Here is an 11,370-nt window from a genome sequence, read left to right as displayed (position 1 = left end):
TGTTGAGATGGAAAAATTCCATATTGACACCGATTTTGTGTCTCAGGTGCAGGAGAGGTATCAAGGTCTCACCGTGGAGTTAGAGGCGTCTAATGCCAAAGCTCAAGCCAAACAAGTAGAGCTGGAAGAGATGGAGCAGCAGCTTAGGAAGCTGCAGCAGGTGTGTGACTCTTTCGTTTCAGAGAAAAATCAGCTCGTTCAATCTTCAGCCGCCCACCAGGCGCGCCTTAAGGAGGCGGAGAGTGCATTGGACCAGTCAAACGCTGAAGTGGATAGCCTGACTAGCCGCCTGGCTGGTTTACAAGGTGATAGGAACTGGTTGATAACCAATGGCTTGGTTGGGGCTTTCGAGTATCTCTGCCAATCAGAGTCCTTTGTTACTCTTTTGGACCGCCTGTCTACTGCCGCTTATCTATCAGGGCACCATGATGGCGTCTACCAGGGTTATTTTAATTGCCAACAAACTGATAGGATCACTCCCGTGTTCCAGGAGAATAGGGGCAAACTGACAGCGGAGATGGCGGATGCTTTTGAAGCGGCTTGTAATGACCCACTGCCCGCGTATGCGGAGCTGGTTGACAAGGTGGCCGAATACGGCGTGGACTCCTTACGCTAGATGCTGGATGTGGCGGAGGAGTTTGGAGAGGAATGAGTGTTTTTTATTTGTTATTTCCATTGTTCCTTTAGATATTTTGTGAAAACACAGTTTGGTTTTGTTTGGGGTGCATGTAAGCACTCAAGTTGCGTCAGACAATGAATGCAAATATCATCATGATGGCGCCGCCGTCTTACTTAAGTGTAGCGATTTGACGTGTAATGATGCCTTGTTATTAATTTTGTTGTCGTCACGGTTGTCAGCCTTCTTAATCTTCTATAAATTGTGTCATACTTTTTCCAAATTTGGTAAATGAAAAAATGGAGCGAAAATGCCGTAATCGGAAAATGTCCGACATACTTCGAAATTTGGATGTAGCGGAAGCTCTGGTCTGTCTCCAGGTTCCGGTGACGGAGAAGATTATCCGGGGTAAGAAAGCTAACTCCGGCGATACCATGCCCTGGATAAACAGGTCTTGCAAGAGTATCGGAGATGATGGCCCTTCTAAGGCCGAAGCAGGTGTGGTTCTCTTATCGGCCGACACCTTGATGCAAGCATTTCCTTCCGAGTATGTCCAACGTTGTAGAGCGGTATATGAACGATGCCGGATTGGCCATCGATGTGCAGGCTCAGTTGGTGATCGGAGGATGTCAGCTTCTCCGGTTGACGAGGTGAATATTAATGACCTAATCGTCGATCCTCATTCATTGGAGTATTACGGTGAGGCATTGCATACCCCTGCAGAAGTGTTAGCAATGTTCCCCGATATGTAGATAAGTAGAACATGTTCGTTTTTTGGTATTCCCATATGTTGGTGTTTAACAACAGGGACAAGTACTTGGTTTTGTAAGATAGTTGTATGTATTTATTACCAAAATACCTATCTTTTGTAGTGGTTAATGTATTTATTACCAAGATAACCACTCTTAGCACTGTATAGTTTTGGTCATCTGACTTATATATGAAAACAATATTTCGTGTCAGAGACATTTTTTACCGTTATATGCAGTTTGAATGCGATGGTAATTTTTTGTACCGTAATATGCAGTATAAATGCGATGGTAATTGTTATTGTACATGTAGGTAATAAAAGAAAATAAAGAGTATCTTTTATTAACTTAATAACTGAAAAGAAAAAGAGACATCGTTCCTGATGGATTACACTTGTTCATAAAAAGAAAACAATCAAACCCGCCGTTAGGGGTGAGAGTTTACATGTAACATTTCTTCAACTGAGCAGCGTTCCAGCTATGTGGAACCGCTGTGCCATCGAGCCTGGATAGGCGATAAGCCCCTTTGCCTAAGTCTTCTTGAACTATGTAGGGGCCTTCCCAGTTGGGTCCCAGTTTGCCTGAAGGTTTCGCTCTACTGGCTTCGTTATCCCGCATGACATACTCGCCCTCCTTGAAGGTTTGCTGAGCCACGCGTTGGTTGTAATATTTCTCTAAGGTTTTCTTGTATTTTGCCACGCTGATGGCGGCTGCTTCGCGCCGTTCTTCCAGGAGGTCCAGGCCTCCCGTAGGATCCTGTCATTGTTATCATTCGTTGTTAGGTGCCTTAGCGAAGGTAACCCTACTTCTGCGGGTATCATTGCCTCTACGCCATAGGTTAGGCTGAAGGGGGTGATCGGTGCATTTTAGGTGCACCTTATTTGACACTAATTATTTAGTAAAATGCAGTGCTCTTGTATTAAATATATTGTTTTGATTTGATTTGTCATGATATATGTTTAAGATGAAAATGAACTAAAAAGATCCTATTAACCTTTTCAAATGAAACATAGTGAAATTAATTGGTTTAATTAGTTTTAAGTGAATTGAATTGCCATTTAATTGATGCAAAACTATTTCAACGAATATGTGGACTAAAGTTAATTGGAATTTGAGCTAAATTGTTATTTTGATATATTAGTATACTTTGTTTTGCAGGCCACTATTTAGATCAAGTATTCACGTGGGATTTTATTTATTGTTCATCAACATCAATTATATCAATGATAAAAAGAGTCACGCAGACTTTATTCATATGGCATGGGGTCTCGTTTTTGCTTGTCTTAGGCGTGGTTCGATATGCCCAGAGGACATTTGGAATTCTTCTACCCAAGAGCTCCCCTCAAAGCCTAACCTTCTTTTAATTCCATCCAGCAGACCTCTATTTGCCCTCTCCACTTGGCCGTTTCCTTGGGGATGTGCAACCGATGTGAAGATTTGTTGAATTTGAAGCTCCGCACACCAATCTTGTAGGACCTTATCTGTGAATTGTGTTCCATTGTCACTTACAAGATATAGCGGCAATCCAAATCGGCAAACTATATATTCCCATAGGAACTTCTTGGCAGTCTCAGCAGTTAACTTGGCCAACGGCTTTGCTTCAACCCACTTGGTGAAATAATCAACTACCACAATTAAGTATTTTAGCTTCCCTGGGGCCAGCGGGAACGGTCCCACGATATCAACAACCCACTTTTGAAAAGGCCATGCCGCTGTAACGAGGATCAAGTTGTTCTTAGGGCGGAGTGTTTGTGGGGCAAATTTTTGACAGCTGCGACATTTTCTGAGTTCTTCTACCGCGTCTTCGTGCATCCCAGGCCAATAGTATCCAGCGTTTTGGATTTTGGCAACAACTGCCCGGGATTCGGCGTGAATGCCACATATACCGGCGTGTATTTCTTGGATCAAGTACTTGGCTTCCGCTGGGGATACACACCGTAATAGTGGTCCCAAATATGACTTCCTATATAAGATGCCGTTGTTTACCTCATACTGTAACGCCTTTGTTTGTATTTTCTGAGCATCGCCTCTGTCTGAGGGTAATTCCCCTTTCGTGAGGAATTTTAAAATGGGAGTGTACCAACATGGTTCTTCCGATGTGACGGCGGATACTTCCCGGGACTCTATGGAAGGTGACTGTAGCGTTTCCCACTTCACCTTCTTTTCCATGCCAGAAGTAGCTAGCTTGCTTAGGGCATCGACTATTTGGTTCCTTCCTCGATGGACGTGATTGAGTGTAACGTTTTCGAATGACGTTATGAGTTCCTTGGTTTTAGCCAAGTATTTTTCCATTGTCTCGTCTTTGGCTTCATAGGTCTCATTCACCTGATTGTTGACCAGCAGAGAGTCAACGTATGCATTGACCCATGTTGCTCCCATGGATTGGGCCATTCTCAGACCCGCTAACAGCGCCTCGTACTCTGCCTCATTGTTGGAGCATTTGAAACCGAACAGCATGGCGTACATCAATTTTATTTCATCCAGGCTTATTAGCATGAGGCCTGCCCCAGATCCTTTTCCACTGGAAGACCCATCCGTGTATAAGTTCCAGGTCTGCCTAGCTATGCTAGACTCAGGTATGTTATTAACCAAGGGGTCTTGTATCACTTCTCCATCAGGAATTTCAGCTAAGAAATCAGCGATGACTTGCCCCTTGATTACTGTTCGTTTTCAATATTCGATGTCTAGGGCTCACATCTCAATCGCCAATTTGGCAAATCTCCCAGAGATTTCTGGTTTGTGTAAGATTTGCTGCAGGGGATATTTTGTTAAGATTTGCACGCGGTGCCCTTGGAAGTATCTTCGGAGACGCCGGGTAGCGTGGACTAACGCAAGTACCAGTTTTTCAAGTGTTGGATACCACGTTTTAGGTCTAGCTAGTACCCGGCTGATGTAGTATATGGGCGTTTGTTTGCCATCCCTTTCGACCATGAGTACCGCGCTTACAGCGTTGTGAGCTGCCGCCAGGTACATCTTCAAAAGCTCTTCTTGGTATGGCGCCGCAACATAGGTAGCTTTTCAATAAACTGCTTCATGTCTTGGAAGGCTTCTTCTGCTTCACTGGTCCATTTGAAGTTTTTCTTGTTGAGACAGTCTTTCAACATTTTTATAAATGGAAAAGACCTCTCGGCGTGTCTTGCCAAGAACCTGTTTATGGCCACTAAACGCCCATTCAGCACTTGTGCTTCTTTTAAAGTTTTGGGGGAGGTCATTCGCGTTATAGCGGTTATCTTTTCCGGGTTGGCTTTAAAGCCATCCTAGGTGACCACTACCCCCAAGAACTTACCTTCTTCTACCCCGAATGAACACTTCTTGGGGTTGAGTTTAATGTTGTATTCTCTCAGCTTTTGAAAGGTTTCCTCGATGCCCTCGAGCATTTGTTTTTCCTCCCTGCTCTTGATTACTATGTCATCGACATATACCTCCAAATTTCTGCCGATTTGCTTCTCAAAGGCCTTGTCCATGAGGTGTTGATAGGTAGCCCCGGCATTTCGTAGACCAAAAGGCATTTTGGTGTAGCAAAAGATGCCTATATCGGTGTGAAACGCCATTTTTTCTTCGTCTTCTCTTGACATCTTGATCTGGTGGTAACCCTTATAGGCGTCTAAGAAACACTTGTACCTAAAAGGGACCAGAGAGTCAACCTTAAAATCCATCTCAGGCAGTGGATAAGCGTCTTTAGGGCAGGCCTTGTTTAAATCTTTGAAGTCAATGCACATCCGCCATGTGCCATCTGGTTTTTTGACCATAACGGGGTTTGATACCCATGTATGGTATTTTGTTTCCCGGAGCGTTCCAGCCTCGGCCAACTTTCTAATTTCTCTTACCACTGCATCTCTTCGATCAGAGGCCATGCTACGCTTCCCCTGGGCCACTGTTTAATGCCTGAGAGTGTAGCTAATCTGTGCTCTGCCTTATCCCGGGGTATCCCGGTCATATCGGAGTGTTGAAAAGCAAAGATATCGGCATTCCTCCTTAACAATTGTTTCAAGTTGTTTTTTACTTCAGGAGAGAGGCTGTCTCCTATTGTAACTGTTTGCTCAGGGTGGCTTGTGCTCAAAACCTATCTTTCTGGGCCGATTGTGCAGGTAGGTCCCTGACGGCATCTTTTGGTGTCCAAAACTTCACCTATCTTGTCCCAGAAAACTGTTGCAATCCCCCGCGGTGTGGGGAACTTCATAAACCCGCGTGCCGTGGAGACAACAGCGTCTCGTTTTCCCAGGGTAAACCTTCCAATTATTACATTGTGGTAGGATTCAGCCCGTACCACAAGAAATGTGAGGAGTATGGTCCTTTCGCGAGGGGCGAGTCCGAATGTTACTAGAAATGTGATTTGGCCAATTGGGTCAACCTTTTCTCCGGTGAATCCCTTAATAGGGGAGTGTACTGATTTGAGAATCTTCTTGTCTCTTGGTTGCATCCTGTTGAAACAGTGCTCATAGAGTATATCTTCAGAGCTTCCGCTATCTAATAGGATTCTTCTCATGTTGTAGTCGCCTACAGCGGCTAATATGATTAGGGGGTCAGTGGTGAGGTGTAAATCCTCAACACGTGGTTCGACTGTCATGGTTGCCAGCATCCAGGGCTCGAGCGTGGAGAAACTCCGTTTTACTCCATTTCCTTTATCTGCGTAAACCATGTTCAATTCCCGCTGTTTCTTGCCCGCCCCTTTGTCAGCGTCTTCCTTGTTGGGGGGCGGACCCTGCTTTATGTCCCGAACCAGGTGAGCCAACTTACCCGTCTTCACGTAGTATTTGATTTGCTTCTTCAACTGATAGCAATCGTTAGTATTATGGCCACTGCCCTTGTGATATTCACAGTATTTGCTGGTGTCTTTATTGGGCGTGTCTTTCTATGGCATGGGAGGGTTGAGTTTCAGGTTCTCAGAAGCCAGGATTTCTGCCGGCATTTTACTCAGGTTAGGATATTCAGACCTTGACTTGGCAGAGGATTCATTTCTTTAGTATGAGCTCCTGGACCTGTCATATCGTGAGTCTGGCCTATCACTTTTCTGGATCCTGTCTCCTCTGTTCTTGCCCTTGGAGTTTCGCTGCTCTCTATTATCATATTGGCTTTTTGTGCTTCCTTTTTACTATTAGCAGCGTGACTGGCCGCCACTGTCTTTTATTGTGTGACATACACTTTGGTTATTCTCAGGATTTCATCTATGGTGGAGGGCACGCCGTCCCTTCCATATAGTGTCCTTAACAACTCGTCATCGTTTACTCCTTGTAGGAAAGCACCACAGGCCAGATTGTTTGTTATACCTGGGATCGCCAGGCTTTCTTTGTTGAATCTAACGATGAAACTCTCCACCGTCTCATTGTCTCGCCGACGAATATGGAGGAGTTCGTTTCGATCTTTTGTGTATCGCCTTTGTTGACTGAATTGTAGCTGGAACTTGGCCACTAAATCTTCAAAACTGTCAATTTCCCCCACGGGCGGGCTATCCCACTATACTCGTGTCGCCCCTACCAGCGTTTGAACGAACATCTTGCACCAGAGAGGCATGGGCCAGGCTACCTCTCCCGCGCTTTTGAAAAAATAGAGGTGGTCATCAGGGTCGCTCAAACCATCATATTTGCCCACTGTCTAGGGCATCTTAGGTTTCTACTTAATCAGGGCTTCAGCTATTCTCCTTGTAAATTTGGACCTGAAAGTAGCGTCCGTAGGCTTGTAACGCCTGGTAAGGTCGTCATCTTCCACATTGATGGGCTGCACTTGTTGTGTCGCCCCACCCTGACTTGTTCCCTGGGTAACATGGGGTTGGGCTGTGGTGATGTTGAGTGTACAGCTGGGACCCCCGTTTGGAGAGAAACGAGGTCTTGATGTGTTTCCCCTATCGTAAATAGGCTCCATCGTAGGCGGGGATTGACCATAAGTTGGTTGTGACGTTGGAAAAGACCACCAGGGTGGCATGTAAGCCGCGTATGGCGGCTACTGGGCATAACTTTGCGCTGTTATCTGAAGAGAGTACGCCTGGTTGTTGTACGGGGGTAGGTACCCATAAGGAGGTGCATAGTAATAACCCGGGAAGTAAGCTTGATTCACAGGTGTGACTGGAGCATTCATAATTCCGGCAGGCCTGATTATTGGTTGATGGGGTGGCGTGGACAACGCTGCTGTATACAGCGGTGGCATAGCGTGCGTAATAGGCGGCTGATAATATTGGGTCATGCTCACCTTCTGCGTATTGTTGCCTGGACCCGCGGATGTGATAACGGGCATGGTGCTGTGACGTATAGTCTGTGCACTTGTTGTCGATGCTGGAGTAGAAACAATGGCGGTTGTGGTGGTTGGAGCCACCGGCCGTAACTGCCATGAGGTGTATGCAAGGGGGTCCACGGCTGTCGTCCCAGAGGGAGTGACTGAGACATTTGCAAACCTCGGTGGTGCTTCTGCTTCAAACTCCTGGTCCAAAGACCTGGTTATAACAGATGAAATCGGCATGGTGGTAACCACTGAACTCGTCACCAGTAACGGATTACTGGTTATCACTGTTTGATTTGTTGTTGTTGCCGTGTTCTGATCGCTTGCCATTGGGTCTAAGTTCACAGACGTTACCGAATGGCCCCATGGTGGGCACCAATGAAGAAACACTGACCTGAACGGTAGGCTCCGACTAGGACTTCAACTCTTGGCGATCCGAACAGCTGACTGCAAAACAGAACACCGTTAGGACTCGTTACAGGAATGGGGTTATTTCTGTAACCACCCTCCAGCGTGAGAATAAGTCTCGGTTTGGGAGTAAAAGAATATGTGTAGAGAGAGAGAGAGAGAGTAAACGAGAGCAGAATGTCCATACCTTTGATGTTTACCTCTATTTATAGTTTACCATTAGGGTTTCCCCTAACTTAGGATGGGCTCCGATAAGTATTGGGGATTTGGTTACGTGGTTTATCCATGCAGAATAGAAGATTTTAGAATAAACATGTGTAATTATATATTTATAATAAAATAAATGGTAATGACCGGGTCGGGTTAGCCGTTCCGGGTCATACCTCGTCAATTGATAATTTTGTTTTTTTAATAGTTTTACTATACACACTTATTTATACCTAAATAATACATAATTTTAATTATATCTTATCTTAAAACATCATATTATAATTTATAAATATTATTACTAACATAGTTAATATTTTTATTCAACTCGTTTCATACACAGATCTATAACCTAGTAATTATATATGTAGGGAAATGGTAAAATTTGAGTTGTGAGAACCATTAAAACTAGGTCTTCCAAAATGTTTTTTGACAAAAAAAAATTCTCAAAAATCTTTAAAAAAATCACTTGTTCCAACAAAAAAAATGTCGCATGCAAAAATTTACATTAGATGTAAAAAAAATTTCATCGCCGTAACAAAATTTACATTAGGCATAAACAAAACTTACATCAGACGTAACTATACTGACTCGACATTTTTTTTTTGCTTTACAGATGTGTTTTTAATATTTTCATCTACGTTTGTGCAAAAAAATTGTGACCCAACTCACACGGTAAGTAGGAGTTCTCATGATTCTCACAACTCATGGTGGTTCTAAATTGAACCGAAGCCTATATATATATATATATATATAGGGGAAATGGGAAAACCCAAATAAACCCTATGTAACATTTTTATTTTTTTCTAAAAAAAATAGGGAATGTAATATAAATGTACACGGACCTTTTTATGAAAAAAAAAATGTAAAAAAACGCTTACTATTTTTTTAAAAAAAATGTTGAAAATTTGTATGTTACATTTTTTTGGACATATATATTATGTAACCTGAAATTTTGTAACATTTTTTAAAAAAAAACTACTTAGTGTTTTTTTGTGTTTCTTTTTTAAAAATGTTCAAACATATGTATATTACATTTCCTATTTTTTTTTAGAAATGTTTCTTGAGTTTACATGGTTTTTTTACAAAGGTTTTCTGAGTTTTCTCAACTCAAGTTGGGTTTTGTGTTTCTTTTTTAAAAATGTTCATGCGAGAACCACCCTTATTGTGAGAACCTTGAGAACCAATGTGAACACAACCTAAAATAGCTAAAAAAAACCTAAAAAAACCTAACCCCCACCCCCCCCCCCAAAAAAAAAAAACCAAAACCCCTCCCCCCCAAGCTAAATGCTAAAAAAAACCTAACCCCACCCCACCCCCCCCCCCCCCCAAAAAAAAAAAAAAACCTAAACCCCCCTCCCCCACCCCCCCCCCCCAAAAAAAAACCTAAACCCCCCCCCCCCCCCCAAAGCTAAAATGCTAAAAACTAAACCCCCAAAAAACCTAAAAAAATCTAAAAAAAATCTAAAAAAATCAAAAAAAATCTAATTTTTTTTGAATTTTTTAATATTTTTCATGTTAAAATCGATACTTTTAGAAGCCAAAAAAAAATTTTTTTTTTTAGTTTTAAAAAAAAATTAAAAAAAAAATTTTTTTTGGCTTCGAAAAGTAGCGATTTTTTATAAAAAATTCAAAAAAAAAATTTTTTGTGTGAGTTTTGGCTATTTTTAGACATTTTTGGTGTGTTCACATTAGTTCTCGCGGTTCTCACAATAAGAGGTGGTTCTCGCATGATCTTCTCCCTATATATATATATATATATATATATATATAAAATCTAAGGGCCCAATTTTATTAGCCGCACAGGCCCCTTTAGGGGCCATCGAATTCTTAGGAATGGGTCTAGATAAAAAAAATTGGGATACCCCTGGATATTTCTTCTAATTTCGCCACTGTCGGATGTCGACATGTAGATTTCGGATTTGGTTTTGCCCAAAAACCGAACTGAACCAAACCGTGCACACCCTTACTACACCCTTACTATCTATTGTTTGATTATAACCTGATAATTTAGAAGCCAAAATACAAATACTTGAGATTACAGCTAGTAGTTTGGGCCTAACTTAGCCCTTTAATAATGGGCTTGCACCCAACCCAACTTATAGAGCGATGTCCCTTGACTAATTGACTCTTCTGGGCCTCTGGACTCTGGAGTCTGGCCTTCTGTATCTCTTATTAATTCACATGTGTTCAAATGTATTTTTCAATTAAAATTATCATAATTACTTTACTACAAAGAAGATATCTTTTACATGCTTGTATTTCCTAAATATATATATTTATTAAATAAAATATCCATTGTATAAAAAAATAATTTTTAAACAGAATTTATACTATATAATAAAAGAAACCATTTTTTGAACATATTAGGTCATGTTTTATAGATAAGTATTATTTTAGTTTAATCTTTTCTAATTAATTATATATAATCCTCCTACTAAATATTATTTAGTTTAATTTCTTATGGATAATTATTATTTAGTTTAATCTCCTTCTCATTTATAATATTATTTATTTAACTAATAGAGTAAATTATGATTTTGGCCCCCCCTGTGGTTATATCACTTTTACTCTTTTAGCCCAGAAAGAATTTTTAACATCTGAACCCCTAACGTTTTTTTTTCTAATCTTTTTGGCCCCTAACGTATTTTTTCTAACCCTTTTGGTCCCTAACATTTAATGGGGGCTCAGATGTTAAAATATTTTTTTTGACTAAAATGGTAAAAGTGATATAACCACAGGAGCCAAAATCGTAATTTACTCTAACTAATATTATTTATCATTTATACATTTACAGAGTTTTAAATAATGGGTTAAATTTATTGAAACTTCGTTAACAAATTTTGCTACAACAAAATAATCTATTTATATCAATCCAAATTTTTATCTATACTATACTATATAATAAAACATTAGTGTGTGACGCATGTCGTTCATTGTAGGTATTTATTTTATGATTTTCTCGCCTCACTTCCAAACTTATCTTATATTAATTAAAGAGTAAATTACAAGTTTTGTCCTTTATGTTTACATCAAATTTCAGGCGCTGTCCTTTTGGCCAAAAGTTGACAGGCGCTGTCCTTTACCTTTCAAAATCTTGCACATTTTGTCCTTTAGACCAAACTCAGTTAGAATTTTTGGTTAAATCTGGTCATGTGCCTTGCACATGAGGGCATTCTT

At 41.1% G+C, this 11,370-nt stretch overlaps 3 protein-coding genes across 3 annotated transcripts; all 3 read right to left on the bottom strand.

Annotated features, from left to right (window-relative positions):
- Nucleotides 1–1,806: 1,806 nt before the first annotated feature.
- Nucleotides 1,807–5,219, bottom strand: LOC110897289. The gene is made up of 3 exons (XM_022144045.1): nucleotides 4,652–5,219; nucleotides 2,695–4,025; nucleotides 1,807–2,121 (listed from the first exon to the last, which is right to left on the bottom strand). Exons 1-3 carry the CDS (start codon nucleotides 5,217–5,219, stop codon nucleotides 1,807–1,809), a joined length of 2,214 nt encoding a protein of 737 aa, XP_021999737.1.
- Nucleotides 5,220–5,428: 209 nt separating this feature from the next.
- LOC110897279 lies at nucleotides 5,429–7,224 on the bottom strand. Its single transcript, XM_022144034.1, has 2 exons — nucleotides 7,019–7,224; nucleotides 5,429–6,164 (listed from the first exon to the last, which is right to left on the bottom strand). Exons 1-2 carry the CDS (start codon nucleotides 7,222–7,224, stop codon nucleotides 5,429–5,431), a joined length of 942 nt encoding a protein of 313 aa, XP_021999726.1.
- Nucleotides 7,225–7,302: 78 nt separating this feature from the next.
- LOC110897272 (mucin-7-like) lies at nucleotides 7,303–7,905 on the bottom strand. The gene has a single exon (XM_022144028.1). It carries the CDS (start codon nucleotides 7,903–7,905, stop codon nucleotides 7,303–7,305), a length of 603 nt encoding a protein of 200 aa, XP_021999720.1.
- Nucleotides 7,906–11,370: the final 3,465 nt, after the last annotated feature.

Source organism: Helianthus annuus, chromosome 2 (assembly GCF_002127325.2).
Source record: "Helianthus annuus cultivar XRQ/B chromosome 2, HanXRQr2.0-SUNRISE, whole genome shotgun sequence".
Classification (NCBI taxonomy): domain Eukaryota; kingdom Viridiplantae; phylum Streptophyta; class Magnoliopsida; order Asterales; family Asteraceae; genus Helianthus; species Helianthus annuus.
Note: the sequence above shows the minus strand (reverse complement) of the source record. Positions and strands in the feature narration are given on the sequence as shown.

What these genes read in the sequence shown, in the direction of transcription:
- LOC110897289 (XM_022144045.1), bottom strand. Translation starts at nt 5,219, where the DNA reads ATGGCCTCTGATCGAAGAGATGCAGTGGTAAGAGAAATTAGAAAGTTG. An exon ending in TTCATTCGGGGTAGAAGAAG is followed by an intron (nt 4,026 to 4,651) that starts GTAAGTTCTTGG and finishes GAAAACGAACAG; the next exon opens with TAATCAAGGGGCAAGTCATC. An exon ending in GCTTTGAGGGGAGCTCTTGG is followed by an intron (nt 2,122 to 2,694) that starts GTAGAAGAATTC and finishes TAACAATGACAG; the next exon opens with GATCCTACGGGAGGCCTGGA.
- LOC110897272 (XM_022144028.1), bottom strand. Translation starts at nt 7,905, where the DNA reads ATGGCAAGCGATCAGAACACGGCAACAACAACAAATCAAACAGTGATA.
- LOC110897279 (XM_022144034.1), bottom strand. Translation starts at nt 7,224, where the DNA reads ATGGAGCCTATTTACGATAGGGGAAACACATCAAGACCTCGTTTCTCT. An exon ending in CCTACGGACGCTACTTTCAG is followed by an intron (nt 6,165 to 7,018) that starts GTCCAAATTTAC and finishes TCACAAGGGCAG; the next exon opens with TGGCCATAATACTAACGATT.